The sequence below is a fragment of the Scaptodrosophila lebanonensis genome, unplaced genomic scaffold (genome assembly GCF_003285725.1).
Source record: "Scaptodrosophila lebanonensis strain 11010-0011.00,11010-0021.00 unplaced genomic scaffold, SlebRS2 tig00000043-arrow-pilon, whole genome shotgun sequence".
In the NCBI taxonomy this organism is placed as follows: Eukaryota; Metazoa; Arthropoda; class Insecta; order Diptera; family Drosophilidae; genus Scaptodrosophila; species Scaptodrosophila lebanonensis.
This window is the reverse complement of record NW_022060545.1, coordinates 11,769,075-11,792,116: the sequence shown is the minus strand read 5'-3', so window position 1 is coordinate 11,792,116 and position 23,042 is coordinate 11,769,075. Positions and strand designations below refer to the sequence as shown.

Here is a 23,042-nt window from a genome sequence, read left to right as displayed (position 1 = left end):
TGAATGACAATCAGCGTAGCATGCTTGCTGTGGCTTGCTGGTATTGGTGGCGGCTGTTCGTTATTCTGTTGTGCTGTTGTTGGCTGTGCGAGAGGAATTTGTGGCGTAGTTGTTGTTTCTGCCACTGCTGCTGTTCGATTGATGATTGATTGTTTTTATTTTTTTGATTATGTGTACATACGTATGTATGTATGTATATAGACGTGTATACATGCGATCAATGCCAACGTCGTACGCGTGCATGTATGTATGTACAACTATATATAAATATTAATGTGGCGTTTGTTAAAGATATTTCATTTATACATATATTTATTTTAGATATTCATATAATTTATTTTAATTCCGCATTAGGTAACTTAAGAAATTTGTATTTATTTGGGTAAAGAAATTATGTTTTTGTCACCCCCTCTACGCTGTATGACGTATACACGCGCGCTGCCACCCATTAAACGCAGCACCCCCCTTGCAATAATACAAGGAGAGTAGGTATGGCCTTAAAGGCTGCAACTACTATATTCTCACTGCGCAGATACGTTATAATATGCCTCACGTAAGCCACGTTCGAACGATTACTACATTAATCTATTACGAAACTAGAATGAGTTAACAGTCCGCCCAATTTATATAATTCCCGAAAGTTAAAACTTCAATACACACACTCTAGTTAGCCTGCTAAATGGGATCAAATTAAAAACTTGACCAAATTATCTTTAGGCCTTTGGGCAATACTTGACTAAAAAATAATTTTGCGAAGTTGCTGAATTTATATGTAATATGTGCTGAAAGATGTTTAACAAATTGTAATATATATTTTAATCACCGCAAGTACAATATGAAATAATTTTCACAAAATAGGTTATTTAACCAAATAGCACAAGTGCCCAAATACACCAATACACGTGAGAACGCTAAACATTCCAATCATTGCGTCCACCCCATATTATGACGTCTAATGGAGCATCAAAAAACGTACCTTTACAATTCTATACCTTCCAACTTTCAGCTCCCTTGCACATCAAGCAGCCAACACATTCTTACATTCACGTACATTCGTGTAATTGTGTGCGTATGCTGGCAGTCAAGAAGAGAGCGGATATTATTTGAAAGAGCGCAGCCCGGCCAGACGTTGAGGTAAGGGCAGACATGCGCACTCTGCTACGCGATTTATTATTTTTTTTGCCTAGCCGACAGCTATGGATGAGTAGCTGGCTGCGTACATTAAACGCATATAGGCCAAATGTTCATACTTACACATATTTGTACATATATACATATTTGTATACACTATCACAGGTGCATGACGACGACTCCATTTGGAGTTTATTCATCACACAATGACGTTGACAAAATAATGAAGCAATACATTTTAGTACTGTGGTTGGAAATTATATTTAGTACTCGTATAAATTTGTAATTACAGATATTACCTATTTATATACCTAAATAGTCAATTTTTACTCATACATAAACGTAGTTGTATTCTATGATTGCATCGAATTGCATCTTCAAGATGTATGTGTGTGTGTGTGATTTACAAACTAATCATTCTCTTTGGTTGGCGCTGCTCACTTCAAACCCTCAATTCCCCGACCGTATTCTCATTTTTTATAATCTAAGCTGAATCATTATCGTCCAGTTCCCGCATCACCTCATCGGCGCGTGTTATCAGTTCAATCAGACGGTAATTCTCTTTGTGCAGAGCGAATTCCTCCAGCAGTTTCAGGTACTTGCGTGCCTCCGCACAGCTGATAACCGACTGTGATTGATGATCTGCTGGATCAGCTGAGCCGGCATTGTTGTTGTCATCGTGGCGACGTTTCATTATACGCTTTGGTGGAGTCGGTGCCTTGGTCAGCACTGGGAGTGGTGGTAGTCTGGAATCCATTTCAACCTCTGAAGTTAGGCTGAACTTACGTTTGCGCATAGCTCTTGTGTGTTCGATATATTCTTTTTCGTCCTCCACATTCGCGGCCAGCACTTCGGCCAAGGAGGTTACACTAGAGCGACCCCCATTAAAGTCGTCCTCGTCATCACAACCCTCCCCGAAATCTTCACACTCCAGATCGCTTTCCACCTCCTCCTTAATGCGTACGGACGGCGATTTTGATGGCACCGGCTGAGCTTGCACCGGCAGCGACTCCGCTTCATCTAAAGGCTCAGTTTTAATTTCCTTTTTAATATCAAGCATAGGCGGTGGCAGTGTAGGAACTTTGCCAGGCACTTGCGAGACGGGCGTGGTCAACTCTTGTGCGCCTGCTTTGGACGATGGATGCTGTGTCATGCTCTGTGCCAACGTAGCCAATGGTATGATCGTCATAGTCATGGGCTGCGCACCCGTACTGGGCGTGCCTGACGGTAGAATGGGCGTGGCCAGCAATACTTTCTGAGATGTGCCGGGTGGTGTGAGAGATGTCAGTGGTAAGCCGACCAATGACGATAGTGGAAGTTTCTGCTGCAGCGCCAAATTCAGTTTGTGTAGCGACGGCTTCACATCTTCGTCCTCGTGCTCACTGCTACCGCCTCCATCGATATCGACGTCATCCTCCACATCCCCATTGCCAGCACGACTACTGACACTACCATTGGTGGTGGCAGAAGCATCAACACCACTTCGACTGTGGCGTTCATCCTCCTCGTCGTCTATAATGCCGCCGTCTGTTGCTCCATTTGTGGCATCCTGTGAGCACTCGGTCATGATATCATTGACAATGTCCTTAATCTGCACCGAGAAACCTTGTGTATAGCCGATCTTCAAGAGTTTTGTGTCAGTCTTCTGTATATCGTATGTCTGACGCAACTTATCACACCAATCCGGATGGGGAAAGAAGTTGTTGAGACCCATGGAGCTTTTAAACTGTAGTGCCATCTTCTGTATAAGTCCATCGGTAATGCTGAAGTCCTTGTAGTACATCATGCGTCGTATCCATTCGTAGACGGCGCGTCCCAGCATTGAACAGCGCACAACCTTCATCTCCCGCGTGCGTGCATCCTGACTGCGACGTGTACGCTGCTCCCATGCCTGCAAGATCTCGCCCCTTTGCGTAACAATCCGCTTGATCTGATCCGGACTGCAGTTAAACATTCGTCCCACATGCTTGTACACCGGCTGGCGATCGTATTCCCGCAAAGCGGCCACCTTTTCGTTCAGCGCCAAAACATTCTTGCGCTTGATGCGATTGTCAAACGCAACCTTCTCGGCTGCCGGCAGTGTGGGCGTGGTTGGCGGTGCCGGTGGTGGCGTCATAATATCCTCACGAAGCTACAAAAGAATAAAGAGGAAATGCTTAGATAGAACTTCAAAACCTATATGGTTTAATGGGCGTACCTTATTCTTTGCCGGCGGGGGCGTTTTAGAAGTCTCATTTTGTGACTTCGCCTCCTTTTGTTGTTGCTTGCGCTTGTCGCGCACTCGCATTGTTCCGTATGTCTCTACGTACACGAAATTCTATCTTTAAATTGTATCTTTAAAGTTTCGTTGGTTCCGCAACTGGCGCTGGCGAATTTCCACTGTTGTTTTGACTTTGTGGCTCGCACACTCACCCTCTCCCACAGTTACAACTAAGGCACCCTTTATGAGTATGTGTGTGTGCGTATGCTGTTGGGCTGTGTGTGTGTGTGTGTGTGCGCACTGGCTACGATTATGCGCGTTGGCAGCTACAAAACGTCGCCATCGCCAACATTCATTTTCACGCTGTTCTTGCTGTTATTTATTCGACTTTTCATTGCATTAAGTTCAAACTTGTTTATGTTCTTTTCGATTTCACAATGTTGCAAGTATTTTCCTGCACTTTATGTTGTTGTAGCTGCAAATGTTTATTAAAATGCAAAATGGACGACACACTCGTGCACGTGTGTACGCTTGAATTTTCCGCCGTCGACTAGAATTGTATAAAAATAGATGGCCGCCTGCTGCCGTGCCGTACCGTGCGCTCTCGCGAATGCGCAGCGCGTTGCAGAGAGAAATTTGCTGCGCGCCGGCGGAGAGCTTGCCTTTGCCGTTTGATAAGGCCGCTACACGGAGAGAGGGTTGCCGATAGGTTTCAATGTTGTCGGTGTGTGGGTGTGCTTTTCATGAGACATTTTTACTGCGCATCTGCGACATTTACAGTTAACTTTGCGTTGCAACGCATTGACACGTTCGATCGCACACTGTTGGCAATGCCGGCAGAATTAACTCTCCCTTCTTTGTGCTTTTACATGCATTTAGTTGAATAAGTAAATTGCACACCATTCTTATTAGCTTAATATTCTTCTCTTTTGCAGAATTAGACCAATCCAATGGCATGAATTTTTAGTTTAATCACGTTATTTGGTTAGTTGTTTGAAGTAGACATTGCCATTATGTAATTAGGTAATTTCAAATTATTACATACATACATACATACATACATATGTACATATTGCAGATACATACATACATATGCAAGGAGTAAAATTCAGGATGAGGAAAAAATAGAGGAAAGAACCTTTTTATAAGACACTGGGTATATGAGTATTAATTATTATTATTAAAATACCTGGGCTCAGCGTCAATTTTTATATTTTGTATCTATAATTTTTTTTATTTATTTTTATAAAGTACATACACTTACTTAGTATTATAGCCTATATATGGAAGGCAAGGAAACTGAGTTGGATTTGTTGAAGTTTTTTCATTGATCATATGAATCGTGCATTATTTAATCCAAATTTTAATTTTTATATAGTTTTTAAATATTGTCAATAAAATTGACGCGAGCTCTTCTCTTTACAGAATAAGAAAACTAAAATGTAAAGAAAATATACGTTAAGTAATTGATAAAAAATCTTTATTGAAAACTTTATTATGAAAATTTAAGTAAAAGGTTAAAATGTTCGAGTAAATTATGTAAGGGTATAATATGTGTGTCTATACATGATTGAGACACGTTTGAAATTTAGTTGATGTGGCTATCGCTCCTCCTCCTGTTGCCATATAATCTCTTATTTTATTATGGGTCTATCGTAAACGATTCGAAACTCCTAATAAATTGCGCTATGTATGCTATCTTGATAGTTGGAATCTGTGGAAGATCTTCCAGAAATGTAACTAAAAAATAATATATTGGAAGCAAACTTGCTTTATTTAAGTACCCTATAATAGGGACATAAGATGAGTTATTATAACATAAAATTATTTAATTTTTCCATAAAACCTTATTGTGCTAAACTGATTTTCCAAAAGAGGCCTAAAAGAAAATCTAGTGATTCGAATGTTATGTTGTTTATTTTATTGTTAAATACAATATGAATATAATTATATTCTGGTCTTAACCGAAATTGGTAAACTCTCGCAATATGTGCGACATGGCAGCTGGATTATCGGCGGGTACCATATGACCGGCACGATTTACCCAAAACATGCTAAAATTACCCGAAGTTTTCTCATAGCCCTCCAGCACGCGATCCACATTAATGCCAGTGCGTGGGGCAGCTAGATAGTCAACTTTGCCGTTCCATTCCATTTCTGCGATCCAGTTTACAGCACCAGGCGTGGCACAAATCAAATCCAAGCCACCCGAGAAAACGCCCACCTTCACTGTGGAATTGTTAAGTAGCTCGCTGACTGTTTGGCATAAAGAAAATTGACATTAAGTTGTAAATTTTTTGTTGAAAAGGCATACCAATGTGCACGGCGGGTTTCATGAAATCGCCCATTAATCGTGTAAAGGTTGTTCCACTTTGAGCGCCCCACTTGACTCCGGTGGTAATGTTCAAGGCTTCAGTAACTGGGCCCAGCATAAGCTCATCCAAAATCGTATCGCGATCCTCGTCAATGTCGTAGTGAACGAGCAGGCGGTACATTAGTTCTACAAAAAATGCACTTGTGAGAAAACAATTAATTGTAACTGTAGATAAATACAGACCCTTGGAGCTAAGACTCTCCAGTTTTCTTAAGCTGTAGGCATCGCCATTTGTCGGTTTTTCTACATTATAGAAATCCACACCCTTAGATTCACGCAACACCACTCCTTGCGTGGTACTCCATTGTATGGTGGCTTGTGTCCACTTCTGCTCTTCGACAAGTTTCTGCGTCTTCAAGGCGGATGCTTCAATCTTGTCGTAGCCATCTTGATCTACGATGCCCAACTGCAGTAGAAACGGTGCCCAAGAGAGCACTGAATCAATGGGTGAGGTCCAGGGATCGCCCAGAGCCACCGAAACCAAATTACTCTCGATCTCACCACGTTGTATGGCATAGTAAAGTTCTAGGGCGAATTCAGGCGCCATTTTGCCGCCATAGCTTTCGCAGAAGATGTGCAAAGGCACCTTTTTGAATTCCGGATGATTAGCATAGAATCCCTTCATGAGTTCAACCAGGTCCAAGGCAATCTGTTTGTTCGTAGTGGTGTAGTATGAAATTCCGTCAACGTAACTGAAGCCGCTGCCAACCGGATTGTCAATGAACATGACATTCATGTCCTTAACCCAAGTCCAGTTTCGATACTCGCCATTGAGCTGCAACGGTCCCAGCTCCTCGAAGTTACCGTAGCCCGTAGAGGAAGCGCCTGGACCACCTTGCAGCCAAATGGCCAAAGGACGTTCGGTATAGTCCGTCACATTGGCCGTGGTGTAATAGAGCCAATAGAACATATGAGCCCCTTTTCGTACATCCACAAAACCCCAGTCCTGCTCACCAGGTCCATAACCAGTGCGGGCTGTAGAGCGACGTTATACATATCATTAGTGCTGCCCTAAATTCCTTAAGATTCAAGTTGATAGTTCCCAGCACTTACCCTGCACAGTGCAGAAACCAAACAACGCCACAAAAGCTGTCAAGTACATTGAAAAACGGACCATTTCGACAGCACTTTCAAGAACCTCACCGCTGCGATCGTGGCGAGCGTCTGGTCGTTTATTTCACGTCTTGGAAGCAAGAAAGCACGCCAACGCTTCGCGAACAGAATTTCTAATCTGATGGCGATCCTATGGTGTTTTTGTAATTTATGATCGACACATAAGTTGGAATTGGCAGTGATGAGTTGAGTGCCCGACACGTTTGGCCGCTGATCTATTTTTGACACTTACTGGTTACTGCAAATATCACTTTCAGTAACTAACAAAGCCTTTAAGTTGGCATAATTAAAGCTACAGTTTGCCGTCGCCTATCAGTTACGTTCGCACTTACTTTTAAATGCGTCTCAAGGGCTTACTTATTAATTTTATCAAACATGGGTGTCAGTACTCCTTTTTATTTGTTAGACAATAGATAAAACATTATCCGAAGCCCGTAAACTCTCGTAGCACATGACCCATACCGGCGGGATTGTCGGCGGGTGCCATATGGCCTGAACGATTTATCCAAAACATGCTGAAGTTGCCGCCCGTCTTCTGATAGCCCTCCAGCACACGATCCACGTTAATGACTGTTCGCAGTGCCTCCTCATACACCGCCTTCTTGCTCCAGTCCAGCTTCTCGATCCACTTCACAGTGCCAGGTGTAGCACAAATCAAGTCCAAGCCGCCCGAAAATACACCCACCTTCAACGGTGTATTGTCCAGCAGTTCATTGACTATGGAAAGTTGAGATTTTAAGTCCGCAACACCGCTATATGCAGTTTAATTGCTTACCAATATGTATAACTGGCTTCATAAAATCAGTTCGATGTATATTGAACACCTCACTACTCTGTGAGCCCCAACGAACATTGCTTGGAATACCCAAAGCCTGAGCTACCGGACCACGCATGAGATCTTGGAGCAGCTGATCGCGATCTTCATCAATATCGTAATTCACCATGAGGCGGTAAAGATCTTCTATAAAGGAGCTTTTTAGTGGATTTTCTTCAAAACTTGAACGAACTCACCCTCCGGAGAAGGGCTTTCATCGCTTAAGTAGCGATCGCCACGCGTCTTTTTGAGAACATTATAAAAATCCACTCCCTTGGACGCTTTCATCACCTCCTGCTGAGTGTTACCCCACTGTGCCGTAGCTTGAATCCAACGTTCCTGTTCGACCAATTCAGCTGTAAGGTTGGCGGCCACCATAATGGACTCATAACCGTCATGGTCGACAAGCCCGAATTGAAGCAACAATGGCCCCCAAGCCAGCACAGAGTCGATGGGCGATGTCCACGGATCACCGAGAGCTACCGAAACCAAATTGCTGTTAAGCTCACCTCGCTGTTTAGCGTAGTAGAGCTCTAAAGCAAATTCCGGTGCCATTTTTCCACCATAGCTTTCGCAGAATATGTGGAGAGGCACCGTTTCAAATTCTGGATGCAATGCATAGAAACCCTTCATGAACTCGACTAAGTCCAATGCGATTTCCCTATTCGTGGCCGTATAGAAAGCTGTGTTATCCACATAGCTAAAGCCGCTGCCCACTGGATTATCGATAAAGAGCACGTTCATGTCCTTTACCCACGTCCAATTCCTATAGTCACCGTACAAGTCCAATGGGCCCAACTCTTCGAAATTGCCATAACCAGTGGACGAGGCGCCCGGGCCTCCTTGTAACCAAATCGCCAAGGGGCGGGTCGTATAGGTAGAAACATTCGCTGTGGTATAGTAGAGCCAATAGAACATGTGGGCTCCCGTGCGCACATCTACATAGCCCCAGTCTTGCTCGCCCGGTCCATAGCCAGCTCTTCCTATGGGTTTTCATAACATAATTAGCTGATCTCTTAGGTCTGACCCATTAGACTTCACTTGCCATTCGCTAATGTTGCGTAACTCGCTAATAAGACCACAATAAGCTTTAGGTTCCCACACATTTTCAATAGAGTGCGCTATAACCAACTGACTGATTTCCTCGCATAAATGTCGCTTTACACATATGGTGAGTCTTATCGCTAATAAGATCGGCAATTAAATCCACTCGATTAGTAAAAAATCTAATCTAAGGTTCACACACATTTTTTCATGATTATTATCAATTAGGGTTAATTAATAGCTGTGGCTCATTATTAAATACTCTAACCGTAGTTGGTAAACTTGCGTAGTACGTGGCTCATGGCAGCTGGATTGTCGGCCGGCACCATGTGGCCAGAGCGATTGATCCAAAACATGCTGAAGTTGCCGCCCGTCTTCTGATAACCCTCAAGAACATGGTGAACGTAAATGGCAGTACGTGGCGCCTTTGCATATTCCCACTTCCTGTTCCAGTCCAGCTTCTCGATCCACTTCAGAGTGCCCGGAGTAGCGCAAATCAGATCCAAACTGCCCGAATACACACCCACTTTAAGGGATGTCTTATTCAGAAGCTCATTAACTATAAATATTGATTTTTAATATCAACCATCGCACATTCTAAGGCATTACCTATATGTATTACTGGCTTCATGAAATCCGTTTGGTGTATTTCAAAGACCGTGTCGCCTTGTGAGCCCCAACGAATCGTCTTAGGTATTCCCAGTGCTTTAGCTACGGGACCGCGCATGAGATTAAGAAGCATCTGATCGCGATCCTCATGGCTAAGGTCGTCGGCTTTGTTATTCATAGCGCGATAGAGGCGTTCTACCAATAAACAACTCAACGATTAGCTCTAAATTCCTGGAAAAACTCACCCTTCGGAGAAAAGCTTTTCTGCTCGCGTGTCTTCTTCAAAACATTGTAGCTGTCTACTCCCTTCGAAGCCTGTAAAACTACGTCTTGTGTGATGTCCCACTGAGCAGTTGCCTGAATCCAACGTTCGTCTTCGACCAATTTAGCTGTAAGGTTGGCAGCCGTCATAATGGACTCGTAACCCTCATGATCTACAAGACCGAACTGCAGCAACATAGGACCCCAAGCCAGCACGGAGTCGATGGGCGATATCCATGGATCACCAAGAGCTACAGAAACCAAATTGCTTTTAAGTTCACCGCGGTGTTGAACATTGTAAAGCTCTAAGGCAAAGTCCGTGGCCATTTTTCCACCATAACTCTCAGAGAAAATATGCAGAGGTACCGTTTCAAACTCTGGATGCAGTGCATAGAACCCTTTCATAAAATTTACCAGATCCAAAGCAACTTCTTTATTTGTCGCCGTATAATAAGCAGGGTTATCCACATAGCTGAAGCCACTGCCCACTGGATTGTCGATGAAGATTACGTTCATGTCCTTAACCCAAGTCCAATTCCGCTGATGGCCAAACAAATCCACTGGACCCAATTCCTCGAAATTGCCATAACCAGTGGAAGAGGCACCCGGACCTCCTTGCAACCAAATCACCAATGGGCGGGTCGTGTAGGTAGACACATTCGCTGTGGTATAGTAGAGCCAATAGAACATGTGAGCTCCAGTACGTATATCGACATAGCCCCAGTCTTGCTCGCCCGGTCCGTAACCAGCCCTTCCTGTATGTATTTAATTATAAAATTAATGTACGTAATTGAGCGTCAATGAACGCGCTCTTTAGAAATTTTTCATTCGAGATTACCTCATTCAATCGACTTATTATCGCTAGTTTAATTATAATTAGCTCAGTTAAATTAATAATCATTATTCCATTTGATTCATTTTTCACCTATATCCATTTAAAATGTTCAAATCAACGCGCCCAACACACTCGTATAGCTGCCGTAATTATACTTACCATTTGCATAATACACTAGAAGTGCGAGTAAAACAAAAAAATGTGATGTTTGTACCATTTTCGACGCAATGCACTCAGACCAAGTGTCGCTTATCTTTTGAGTTCAACTCTAACTGGAATCGTCGACCCAAGTTATTTATAGAACCTTATCATAGCAAGACACAGCACAAGCCCGCCGAGAAAATGCCTATTTGAAATTGTGTAGTTATCCAATATATGATAGATGTAAACACTGACTATAAAATATATTACCTTCTATGTATAATGTATTAACTAAAGATAACCACTTCGACTATACATCAGGGCTTACGCTCTCATTTTGTTTAATAACAAATATAATTTGTTTGAGGCAATTTTCTTTCATACCGGGCAATTTGAAAAACGGGAACAGTAAACACATATAAGACTGAAATTGCGGAATTCAAATATTTGGAAATGAGCGCTTTTTGCGACTATTATCGATAATTTAGTTTGCCAGGTGGCAGCTCCGTGCCGTCACATTGTCTGGAGAACAGCTGTTTTGGCATTGTTATTTTCTTTGTGTCTGTGTCTGCGATTTAATTAAATTACTTACGCAGCAAAGTTGTGCGCGTTAATTATGGCGACAGTGCGAATACCCAGACAAAAAGTTATACTATGCGGGGACTATGGCGTGGGCAAGAGTTCACTATTTCGACGCTTCACCAACAACACGTTTGTTAGTGAATCGGATCGAAAGTCGACTCTTGGCCTGGATCACATAGATCGGGAATATAAAGTTGGCGATAAACAAATAAAGGTGCTGCAGCTATACTAGCGAGAACCATATAATATTAAACTTATGAATATGTGCTTGTTCTATGGCAGCTCCAACTCTGGGATACTGGTGGCATGGAGCGTGTCGCTTCAGTAACATCATCTTACTATAAATTCGCAGAGGGTGCTATTCTGGTTTTTGCTTTGGATAATGCAGCCTCCTTTCATTCGCTTTCACAACACTTGCTTGATATTGTGACCTATGCGGAGAATGCGAAGATCTTTATATGTGGTAATAAAAGCGATCTCGAGGGTCGTGAACCGGAAGTCAGTGACGAGGAGGTGGAAGCCTTTTGCGAACAATGTCACACGCTGATAAGTGCCACCTACAAGACATCCTGTAAGATTGGCGAGGGTATCGACGAAATGTTTCAGGACATCTCACGTCAGCTGGTGCAGGCTAACCGCTCCAAAATGGAGCTGCATGCCCTTGAACAGAAAAGTTTTCAAATCGATACGGCCTCCGAGCCCGAGATCAATGAAGAGGGCACCTCGTGTAGTTGCTAGCAGTTGGGGAACATTGAGTTTGGCTAAGAAGTTGACGCTGAACTCAATGCAGACGCATTTGTTTTATATATTGATTTAATTTATTAACGTGAGGAATATGTAGTTTATCGTTTTGGTTAATTTTATGATTTGTAAATATTATTTTCGAATTTATGCAAGAATACGTCCCAAAAACAAAAAAACAGTGAGAACAAAATTAAACATGACTACATTTTAGGCGTTTACATACATACACACATACATACATACATATATGCTAAGTCATGCCACTGAAGGCACATCTAGCCAACGAACAAGTTTTAACTATATTAATATAAATAAAATAGTAAATAAGTTCATAGTACATACATACATAAACACGTAAATTAGGCCGCTTCTTGAAATGCCACCTAAGGCTAATAAATTAATAATCCGTGATTATTCACAGCTTACTTTAAATAATAAATAAACAATTTACATTGCAAAGGAATGTGCCAATAATGCCTTTTAAGATTATTCTAGAATTAGGCTATTAATCAAATGACTGTGCTACGCCACGTCCGCTGCCTGTAACTATGCGGTTGTACTCGAAGAACCTGGCGCAAATGTCAAATAGATACTGACACCGACAGCGACCACAAAACATACGCCCACACCATACAGCACGACCTTTTCGCGAAGAGCTCTGAGCATCATTGTGTTTAGAGTGCGTGAAGCACGACCCAAATCTGCATTCGTCTCCCTCAGGCGGGCTCTGGCTCCTTGCAGTGTTTCTCGTTGGTGGTGCAAATCGTTTAACACTTGCGTGCCAAGCTGCTCAGTATCCACCGCCACTCTATAGCCTTCTGTCAACCGATTCCCGGTACGTTCAATGCGTTCCGAGTTCTCCAGCAACCGCTGCCTTTGGTCATTGCTAATAGATACATCCTCGTAGTAGTCACCGGCGCTATCCAAGTCTAGTGTGGTGAAGGTATTTGGTTGTGCCCGGAATTTGGCCTTCGTTTGTTTATATTCTGTCTGTAGGCGTTTAAGTTCTGCTTGAGCCACCTGAAGTTTGCTGTTAAAACTGTTCCGCTGTGCAGGATTAAGTTCTCGCACCTCCAGTCCCATTTGTTCAAGCAGCTCCTGTGCCTCTGGCAGGCTTGCATCGATTTTGTTGGACAGTTCATGTCGGTCGCCTGTTTATTTTTGCAAATGGCATATACATACATGCATATGTCAGTGTTTGTGTGTGCACATATGCTACTATCTTACTTACTGCTGCCAGCTTGTAATTGCTGGAGTCTTCCTATATGTGCGGTTATTTCAGCAATTAGTGCTGCGTATTGCTGTTCATATTGTTCTAAAAGCGACATTGCTTTTATGCAATTTATACGTATTTGTTTATAATTCGTACTTTGCTATTCTGTTCACAATGCCACCAGAGTATTTAAGTGTTGGGAAATACTTGTTTGTTTGCTGGTGCTGCCACCCAGTTAACGGCAGCTAACGCTGCCACTTGTTTCAGATTTGCCCGCGCAACTTCCAGTCCAAAATAAACAATAAACAATCTTCCTAGGAATTCAATATAAATAACTTAAATTTTCTATTTTAATCTCATTGAAAATGTGGCTTAAATTAAAATAATAAATAATAATAGAACGTTTTACAGTTTCATAGCAGTTGGAAAACATTAATTCGATGACTTAAGCGAAAATTAACGCTAGGTACAAATATCAGTATTTTACTATTTCACATATATCTGTATATACATATACACTGCTCAATTTAATCACATTTGTGTTTTTGTCATTGGATGTGTGGGCGGGCTGGAAGCTTGGCTCGCTTAACCCTCGATCAGTGTAGCCTTGTCCCCTTTCCGCAGCACCAATTCCAGCTGTGAGAGCAAACCAATCGCACGGAAGTTTTCCTTGAATAGCACAAAATCCTCTAACGGTTTGAGGTATTCTAGTGCTTGTGTGTATGTGTCAAGTTCCTTGAAAGCACTGGGCATACCGTTGGGCTCTGGAGAGGTGTGTCCATTAGTTTGGCTACCAGAACTGCTAGCGCTGCCATTACCATTTATTGCATTGTTATTGCCACAGCCATTGATGCTTTTCTTAGGGGACGCAGGTGTAGAATTGCAGGAGGGTGTGGGCGCGGGGGAATTCTGACCGTTGTTGTGTGAGAGCGCAGGCGTCGACTTGCCACTGGGACCACCATTTTTTTTTTCCATATTTTCTTTGCTACTGGCACTGTCACGACCGCTTGGTGACCCATTGCTGTTGTTGTTCTGCTCCTGATTTTGTTTTAAACTCGGACTACTTGGCGTTATATTCTCGTTAACATCGGGTATGGCTAGGGTGGATTCAGCTAAGGGCAGCGGCGATATGCGAGTGGCGGAAGCATTGATTTCTTGCACTTCATCATCATCGGGAGACTCGATTTTGGGACGTTTGGGTAACTGCACGGCCTGGAAAGGACTGAGACGTTGAGGTAGCGGCGGGGGCACATTCGGTGGTAACTGTGTCTGGAATGGTTCACGCTGCTGTGGCGGTGTTAAGGACGGATGACGAGGTGGCATTCCGTGAAGCGGTGGATAAGGTTGCATGTGCTGTTGCTGCTGATGATGATGCAGCTGTTGTTGCTGCAATTGCTGCTGATGACGCTCAAAGTAAAAGTCATTGAAGCCATTGAAGCCGGGATGCGGATGTGGCACCGGAGGGGGATGTCCGTAAGGCGGCCAGCCTGCACTCAATTGATGTTGTTGTTGCATGTGTTGCTGTTGTTGCTGCTGTTGTTGTTGCTGTTGCAGTGCGTAGTGTGTTTGCTGTTGTTGCTCCTGATAGCTCTGCTCCTTCATATCCATGCTATCCTCGTCTTCCTCGTATTCGCCATATTGTTGCATATATGTCATATACTGCTCGGGCATATCCTCCAATTTGGCAACGCGCTCGGCACTGGCCGGCGGGAACAAATGCGACAGATCCTGAACAATATCGGGTATCCAAAGTGATGTGCCCATCGGCTTTAGCTGATTGCCGGCCAGTTTTTGTGCAAAACCTTGTAGATGTGTCTCGCGAAAGCGATTCAGCCAACGATTGTCCGCCATGAATGAAGTGCTGCCGATCACCTGACGTGCATTCTCAGCCTTTTCCTTAATCATGCCATGTGTGATGCTGCCCCTCAGCTGTGGATTGATGTTGGCACGTACGAGCCACTCGTACACCACGGCATTTATGAATGCACACTTGCGACTGCGCTCGATCTCCTCCACCATGGCTTGTGCTTCAATAGCTTCCAGATTTGAGGGCACCTCCAACCTCAGCGTGGGTAGGGCGTTCGATTGTAAACGTCGTCCGCCTAGGCAGCTTTGATCGAAGTGTAGGGCGCAGACAACAGGCTTCTTGAAGGGCAAAATACGACGGAGCGATGCGTGGCACGCCTCCTTCCAGAGTTTGTGAAATGGATTATCTGGGCGTGGAAATGCAAAAAATTGCATATTAGGACTTTGACGGGAATTGGAATTGCAGCCCACTATACAGCAACGGCGTATTGTGGGCATTATAGTTTCTTGATGCAATTTGGCGTTGCAACTGCAATGTAAAAAGACAAAATACTTTAGAAATTTGGAAAATTGGAACCGGTGAAAACTAATTTACTTAAACATCTCTTCTTATTCGTTGCTCTTCCTCTGCTTTGAACTTCGCTCTTATGTTCAATTGATCTGGCAACGATGTGAATGCAACGGTAAATATGAATATACGTGCATAAGTTGTGTGTATGCAAAACAGCTGGACGCGGCGGGTCAGCAACAAGTGTTCTAAAAATTTATTTTGTGCTAAACGCACAACTAACAAACTATAGTTTCACCAACGTAAATACATATTTTGAACGGAGTAATACAGAGAAGGTAGTGCAATGACATGATTGTGATAAATCAAGTGGCAAATGCTATAACAAATGTGTGCACACACATGCATACGTATTTACATGTGTACGTGTGGGTCAATTGCGTTATTTATCTTAAGTCCCCAATCATTAAATTTGTTGTGTGAAATCTCAAATGCAATGCAAAAAATACGATGAATCATTTTAATTAGGCCCGAAGGACGCCCACCAACCCGCATATTGTTTTATATCGAAAACTATAAGCAAACTCTGAGCATACATATACATCAGGTATGTACATACATATCTACTGTATGTGTGTAGGTAAAAATAAATGCTATAGTTGTCTAAAATACACCATCTGCACACAAGCTGCAAAGCACTTAAAATATATATAAAAATTCATACATATGTACATACTCAAGAGCTATAATAATAATATATCATCAGTCGGTCTCAAGATACGACAATAAACTTATATGTGTGTGGCTACATACATATGTATGTATGCATGCATGTGTATGTATTTATGTATATACAGGCGCACCTATTAAGCTGCTGAGCCAACGTCTGTGGTATGCGTACGCCTTTTAGAAATCGATAATACCTTTTTGAACCAAAAACTTGAAACAGTCGTACGTCCAATATGGGGCGCCCATATCGTATAACACAGACACACACTCACATATACACATACATTCTACATATGTATACATACATATATGTACAACCAGCTATCAGCGAGGCTACAACAGCAACGCTTGCCTAAAGCGAACATCTTAGTCGCACCTCAAGCTGCTGAGTCATGCTTTAGACCCCAGCAGACCCGACGACGAGAGCTACAAGCTTTTTTTTTAAACCTACCAACTAACGAACGAACGACCGAGCAAACGACTTTCCGCCTCTGCGCCTGCCACTGCTGCTGATGCTGGGGGAGGCACACAAGGCAGCAAGGCGGCAGAATTATATATCGAAAAACACCTGAGTCAGAGCCGGTCTTTGGATAATCAGCGTTGAGGTGTAAGATGACTTAATACAAGCAGCATGTCCGTTTTATTTTGAAATTCGCTCTAAAAACAGTGAGTAGATTGAAATTAGCCTGCTAAGAATTTCCGGTTGTTCCCCTTGTACATATGTACGTATAAGCATTCAGACCCATTTCCGTTTATAATATATATACCTAATATACATTTTCTGTTAAGTCATTAGCAGTTTTTTTTTTGTTTTTTCATTTAGCTTGGATTTACGGAATTGGGTTTTATCTTTCAGCCGAGCTGCGTCAACTTTTCCATTTACTTAGGGGTGGTTACCATTTGCCAGCTGGTCGTTTTTTCTCTTATTTGGTTGCCCTGTTCTTGAAGCATAAAAGGGTATGCTAAGGCGTTCATTATGTATGTAACCGTTAGAAGGAGAAGTGAGGCACTATGGTGTACATACGTTTGAAATCAGCGAAATACTATATGTATCTATAGCCATGCCCGCCTGTTCATCCGTATGAACGTAAAGATTTTTGGAATCATAATAGCTAAGAAGACTAAAAATTGGCATGTAGACTTATCTTATCCATTCGCAAACTCAGTTTATTACAAGACATACATATATAACCAACTCATTTTATATAGCTGCCTTAGGAACGATCACTCTTACTATTAAAATCTCTTCTGTTTATTTCGATATCTTAACTAAATTTGGTATTTGTCAATTTTTTATAATGTTTCACTATATTCTGTCATAGAAATTATCGGTATAAAATACCAGGTTTTGTATTACAAGATTCTTTGCTTATTACGATATCGTAATTTTCCAGTTTCTTAAAGGGTATACATAAGTCAAATACCCGTGATTCTACCAGTCTAAACATTTTTTCTGTTCTCGGCACTTTTTGCATTATCATGCAGAGCGAGAAGGAGAAACTTTGTGCCGGAATCTTTTTCAACACAAAGCCCTAGCCGAGTCCAAATCCAATTCCAAAACAAAAACCAAACCCGAACCGAACCCTTCCTCATCCTTGTTTTCAAGGAAGAAGTAAAGGAAGAAGATAGAGCAGCAGCACGTTTGTACCTTGACACATCCATACATACAACACCACGACTCGATTCGTTTGCAAAATACCAACGCACACATTTACAAACATACAGAGATACAAACACCCATATATACATACATACATATTTATATATTTATATATGTATAGCATGCACACCCATGCCATATTCTCGAGTGCGCTACACCATCAATTCCAATTCAAATCTCCCCTGACTGACTTGCTTTATAAATGGTTTTATATTTCCTTTCATGTCTTTTCTATATACACATACAGCTCTAGTCAGCTAGCTAGCTCGGTGAGGGGACTATGGGCGAGTATAGCTGGTAACTCGTAGCTGGTAGCTACATCTTGCTCGTCCGCTTTCTTTCCCTTATATCGATTGGCACTTTATCTTAATCGCTTCGAGTTGCCGCCTTTCACGGCGCCCGCGTCCATCCCTTACCTCTGCCCCTATCCATAGCCATAATACCAAGGCTGCCTACAGCAACCGCTCAACATTTCGAGCTGCTGGGGACTTCGTAAAATTTCGTGCATCATCATCTTCGTCATCATCATCAAGCAGCAGCATACTTAAGCGTTGTGGCAAACTCACTTCGGTTCAGTTTTGATTTTGGTTTCGGTTCTTGGTTGGCCTGGCCGGGTCGTATTATGTCTGTCTACCTTCTCTGGTTGTTTGCCATCATTATTGCTGCCGCACATATCTTTTGTACATATCTGTATTCCAGCGCTCTATTGTCTGCCTAGTACTCTGCTCTATACGTCTACCTACCACTACGACTGCTCTTTATTTTTATGTTATACATTCGAAGTATTTCTTGTTCAGCTGCGGCAGCAAAAATAAAAAGTTTTAGGTTCGTTCGATGTCAGGTAATTGTGCGATTGGTTTTCTCGTCATGGATGCGTTCGACGCTCGGCGTTGGGTTCAAGGTGGATTGGTTAGATGTTTTGCCTTTCTGCTTTTATGACCGTGACATATAAAATGAATTTTATCTGAGCTCTGTTGAAAATGAATATAGAATTTAGGGCTTAGCTTTGCTTTATGGCCTCTTTTTATTTAAAATATAAAAATGTGCAGTTGGAGGGAAGTTTAAAAATTTCATTTCCTAATGCATATTGATGGACTATTTTTCCATTAGTTACACAATTTATATCCCAACTGTGCACGTTTTGTTGGCTGTACCTTTTAGATCAAAGTTCATTCATACTTCTTTAAAGTAACAAATGTTTTCATATGCGATACATATTGCTAAGGTATAACTGAAGATTGTGTTCGCTTTGTGGTAAAGCTATTTTTTTTTATGTTTTCATATTCTAATTGGAACTCGAACGTAATACCATTGATTTCTTAATTGTAGCTTAATTTAACGCTTTCAAAACATGTGTCTTTTTAATATATCCAAAGTAGGCTCCCGTATCTGCTATAGAATAACGGTTAAAGCCGGACTTACTTTCCTCCAAGTCATTTTTTGTTTGAGAATAAAAAAAGGATGACGAAGGGAGGGAAGTCCCCCAAGTGGATGGCAACTTATAAAGCAGTTCGTAGAATTTGCCCACGATAATGACGAATATGCTGGTGCGTCATCGTGGCCAAATGCCGGTTAACTTCGCATCAATTTTGTCAAAATGCTGACTGTAATGATATACACTGATTGCCTTTTTCCCTTCTGTGACCAACGATTTCTAGCCTAATATGTTCTGGGGTGATGGAACGTATACATCAACCTTCTGTGGAGCTGTTTTTAAATCAAGTTATAACCAATATTTAACGGTGAACATAGAAGGCGAGGGATAGCAAATAGCAAATAGAATAAAATTATGCTTTTATTTATTTTCATGTTTTTTCCGCCCAATAATATAAATTTTTTCGCTTTTCCACTTTATTAATAAACGCGAAATATACTAGATGACAGAAAAGCCCCAACAAAGAAGTCCAATCAGTTAGAAATTTAGAATGGTACACCACTCGATGGTAAAATTAATATCTTAGAAGCGCCCCCCGTTGTAGATACGGTTACTCATCGTCCACGTAATAATGGCATTTTCTCCTAAGGTAGCTGGTGTGGTACCGCCCATTTTTATCAAATTATATATGTACATACTATATGTATGTACATACATAAGTATGTACTAAATAAATAAAAAACTATTAAGTGTAAAGTTGATGTTAAAATAACCACACCGCCCCACAAATATAAATAATCAAGCATGCCATCTGATTGTATCTTAGAGTGGGGGTCTGAATGGGCCCACAAATAGCTTATGTACATATGTACATACATATGTACATACATATGCACACACGTATTTCATGATGAAGTTACATAAAAACGAAGCGGAACAGTAACGGTAAACAGATCAGCTGTTTAGAATAAAAATGCTGCCAATCAGAGAAATAAACCACTAATTGTACAAACAAACACTTGCTTATTGGCAAGGGCAAGAATACATGCTCTTACAAGGACAAATTAAAATGGGTAACCGTAACACACAAAACACCCATTCAAGCGCGCACATACTACATGCATGAGATTTAAAACCTAAAACAGCTGGTCTTGGCGCCGCACAGAAGCCAACGTCCTTTTATCAGAGACATGCGAGCATGCTAACACAATTATACAAACAAACAAACACACACACATACAAAGGTGCACGCAGAGAGAGCGCCAACCGTAAAAGGCAAACATAAAAGCGAAAGAAACAAAACAATAAACGTCCAAACCAAAACAATTTGCAAGCCGCCGCTGACACGCCTCCCATGCGCATTTATTTTCGCCGACGCGTCGCACAGTCTATCAGTCAGTCAAACAAACAGAGAGCGCAAACAAACAAAACAAATGCAGAACGACGATGGGAACAAAGAATTAAATAAACGAGTAAAACACTAAAGAGGCGCAATCCCGACTCTTACATACTCTGTACGCGCCGCTACTCTCTCTCCCTTCGCAGTTCTTCTATTAAAATAAGCCGTTCCTAAGGTAGCTATATCATATAGTGCATCGACTTAGATTTGACTTAAGGTTGTCTTGATTTATTATAAGCCTCATAAATACCAAATTTTCTGAGTGAGATGTCTGCTTTGGGGGCTATGTATATTAATTGGGTGTGAGTATTAATAAGACATGCCAAGTTTGGTGTTCCTAGCTGTTATGGTTCAAAAGCTCTTGACAGACAGGTTAACGCAGCTTTAACATGGGATCTATTCCGCCTTCTTTTACATTTGGCGCTTGGGACTAGCATACCCTTTCACCCTTCGAGTAGAGGGTATAAAAAACAATTACATGCATGCACACACTCACACTCCCACACACACACGTATTCTCCACTTGCTGCTCAGCTCAGCTGTCGCTGCTCTTGGCGCTGCTTCCGCTATCCGTGTGGCATGCAAATGTGATATCAGCAGTAGCAGCGGCAGCGGCCTTAATTACACATATACGCACACACGCACAAATCTCAAGACCCCATTTGTTTACACCAAAAGCACACATATCACACATCCGCACAGTGGTACTCACGATTTAAATACGATGACAGGGTCTATGCCAAGCAATGTCTGCACAAAATACTCGTTCAAAATCTTATGCCGAAACTCGCGCACAACCCGCTTCTATACATATAAATATTTGTACATATATATAAATCGAGGGCGTTGAAATACAAGTATAACCCGACTTTAGCGTACATCCATCCAATAAGAGAAACTGAGATACGATAACCGTACGCCAGTCAACGACGACCGAACCGCTTCAGACGAACGCTCAACACAAAATGAAATGAAAACTAACGACAACATCGCCAGCAACAGCGACCACCGACCTTCTCGAATTCGACGCGACGACCGACCGACTCGTTTTTCCCATCTATAGGAAATATTTAATCCCAAACAAGCCAAAACCAAACCAGCAGCAGCGCAGCAGCGACGGCAGAGCAAAAGTAATGCTGACAAACACACAGGCGAGCAGGCAGGCTGGCAGGCTGGTAGTCCGTAGACTGGCAGGGAGAAGTGCGGAAGAGGAGAGGCAGAAAGAAGGCAAGGACGGGTGCGCATCAGCACAGAACAGAACAAAACACCACTCGCAGTCGCCGTCGGAGCTAACGCTGACTGCGACGCTGGCGTCAGACGTGCAAAGCAAATACAGAGCCGGCAGAGACAACAGCAACTGAACGTCAGTGAGACAGTCTGCCAGCCAGATGAGCAGATAGCCAGACAGCCAGACAGGCCACCAGACAACTCGACATTTCACGAACTAGCTAGCCGAAGTTGTCCGATGTTTGGGGTGCTTCTGCTGCTGCTGTTCAGCTGGCTCGGTTGTTCAGAGTCGGTGCCCCAATCCACCGGCCTATACATCCACCACATCCATAGTCATCCATCCACCTTGTGCTCTGGGGCTTTATGTTTGCCGACTCGACTCGACTGAATATTGTGTTCGGTTGTTTTTGTTATTGTTTCTGTTCAGATTCTCTGCCGGGTCGTTTAGTAGGAACACAAATAGAGTTTCCGATGGGTTATGCCTATACATATGTTGAGGCGTAACGCCGTAATATTATTTTTTCCCTTAATATTTTATATTCTCATCAATGTATGTGGTTGGGTCTGTCAATATGCGTGTCTCTGTGCCTGAATTTTCGGTATCTATAATTACGATATGTTCGTTTTGGTGGTGTATATATGTGTATATAAAGATATGCATGTATGTATGTTTATATTTTCGTACAAGTATGTCTGTGTTATGTATCCAAAATTATAGCAGACAAGAAAAAAATGCTAGCACCTATGTATTATCGGTGTTATGATTGCTGTTCTTGATTTTGTTTTGTTTGCTCGGGTCTTTAATTAAGCGTCAATTGGCTGAACCTTATTTATAAAAAGAGAAATCAATTTTATTGATTTGAAAGATCTTAAAGCTATTTCTACAGAAATGTAAGCCCCTTTCATGATTACGTCCATGTAACTCGAATGAATTTTCAATTATAGGCAATGTTTTTGCGATACAGATATGTACATTTATTACCAATAATAATAAAAACATATAATGAGTATAATATACAAGGTGCGTACGAAAATAAACAGGACCTTTTGAATCTAGCGCCCCCTGGTGGTGCTATCTATATGTCGACTGGTGCGTTAGAATCTGCTATCTTTATCGATTGTCTAGTGAGAATTTCATGACATTTCATCGATTGGAAGTGAAGTTATTGCGTTTTAAGTGTCAGTATGTTTGTCGGTGCGAAAATGAGCTTCGAACAAAGAGCCAACATTATATTTTGTTTTAAAATTGGTAAAACTTTTACCGAAACGTTTCCATT

At 42.0% G+C, this 23,042-nt stretch overlaps 7 protein-coding genes across 7 annotated transcripts; 1 reads left to right on the top strand and 6 right to left on the bottom strand.

Annotated features, from left to right (window-relative positions):
• Positions 1 to 1,373: 1,373 nt before the first annotated feature.
• On the bottom strand, positions 1,374 to 3,865 carry LOC115622804. The gene is made up of 2 exons (XM_030516872.1): positions 3,329 to 3,865; positions 1,374 to 3,262 (listed from the first exon to the last, which is right to left on the bottom strand). The coding sequence occupies exons 1-2, from the start codon at positions 3,416 to 3,418 to the stop codon at positions 1,616 to 1,618; spliced, it is 1,737 nt and encodes a 578-aa protein (XP_030372732.1). The 5' UTR covers positions 3,419 to 3,865; the 3' UTR covers positions 1,374 to 1,615.
• A 1,364-nt stretch (positions 3,866 to 5,229) lies between these two features.
• LOC115622808 (retinoid-inducible serine carboxypeptidase) lies at positions 5,230 to 6,897 on the bottom strand. The gene is made up of 4 exons (XM_030516876.1): positions 6,759 to 6,897; positions 5,889 to 6,680; positions 5,646 to 5,831; positions 5,230 to 5,587 (listed from the first exon to the last, which is right to left on the bottom strand). Exons 1-4 carry the CDS (start codon positions 6,820 to 6,822, stop codon positions 5,292 to 5,294), a joined length of 1,338 nt encoding a protein of 445 aa, XP_030372736.1. The 5' UTR covers positions 6,823 to 6,897; the 3' UTR covers positions 5,230 to 5,291.
• A 342-nt stretch (positions 6,898 to 7,239) lies between these two features.
• Positions 7,240 to 8,663, bottom strand: LOC115622482 (retinoid-inducible serine carboxypeptidase-like). The gene is made up of 4 exons (XM_030516426.1): positions 8,660 to 8,663; positions 7,830 to 8,615; positions 7,594 to 7,779; positions 7,240 to 7,535 (listed from the first exon to the last, which is right to left on the bottom strand). The coding sequence occupies exons 1-4, from the start codon at positions 8,661 to 8,663 to the stop codon at positions 7,240 to 7,242; spliced, it is 1,272 nt and encodes a 423-aa protein (XP_030372286.1).
• Positions 8,664 to 8,911: 248 nt separating this feature from the next.
• LOC115622480 (retinoid-inducible serine carboxypeptidase-like) lies at positions 8,912 to 10,598 on the bottom strand. Its single transcript, XM_030516425.1, has 4 exons — positions 10,541 to 10,598; positions 9,531 to 10,301; positions 9,286 to 9,480; positions 8,912 to 9,235 (listed from the first exon to the last, which is right to left on the bottom strand). Exons 1-4 carry the CDS (start codon positions 10,596 to 10,598, stop codon positions 8,940 to 8,942), a joined length of 1,320 nt encoding a protein of 439 aa, XP_030372285.1. The 3' UTR covers positions 8,912 to 8,939.
• A 480-nt stretch (positions 10,599 to 11,078) lies between these two features.
• Positions 11,079 to 11,923, top strand: LOC115622812 (ras-related protein Rab-14). The gene is made up of 2 exons (XM_030516879.1): positions 11,079 to 11,318; positions 11,387 to 11,923. Exons 1-2 carry the CDS (start codon positions 11,139 to 11,141, stop codon positions 11,840 to 11,842), a joined length of 636 nt encoding a protein of 211 aa, XP_030372739.1. The 5' UTR covers positions 11,079 to 11,138; the 3' UTR covers positions 11,843 to 11,923.
• A 337-nt stretch (positions 11,924 to 12,260) lies between these two features.
• LOC115622811 (vesicle transport through interaction with t-SNAREs homolog 1A) lies at positions 12,261 to 13,217 on the bottom strand. Its single transcript, XM_030516878.1, has 2 exons — positions 13,080 to 13,217; positions 12,261 to 12,999 (listed from the first exon to the last, which is right to left on the bottom strand). The coding sequence occupies exons 1-2, from the start codon at positions 13,174 to 13,176 to the stop codon at positions 12,395 to 12,397; spliced, it is 702 nt and encodes a 233-aa protein (XP_030372738.1). The 5' UTR covers positions 13,177 to 13,217; the 3' UTR covers positions 12,261 to 12,394.
• A 205-nt stretch (positions 13,218 to 13,422) lies between these two features.
• Positions 13,423 to 15,370, bottom strand: LOC115622805 (putative uncharacterized protein DDB_G0291608). The gene has a single exon (XM_030516873.1). It carries the CDS (start codon positions 15,363 to 15,365, stop codon positions 13,647 to 13,649), a length of 1,719 nt encoding a protein of 572 aa, XP_030372733.1. The 5' UTR covers positions 15,366 to 15,370; the 3' UTR covers positions 13,423 to 13,646.
• Positions 15,371 to 23,042: the final 7,672 nt, after the last annotated feature.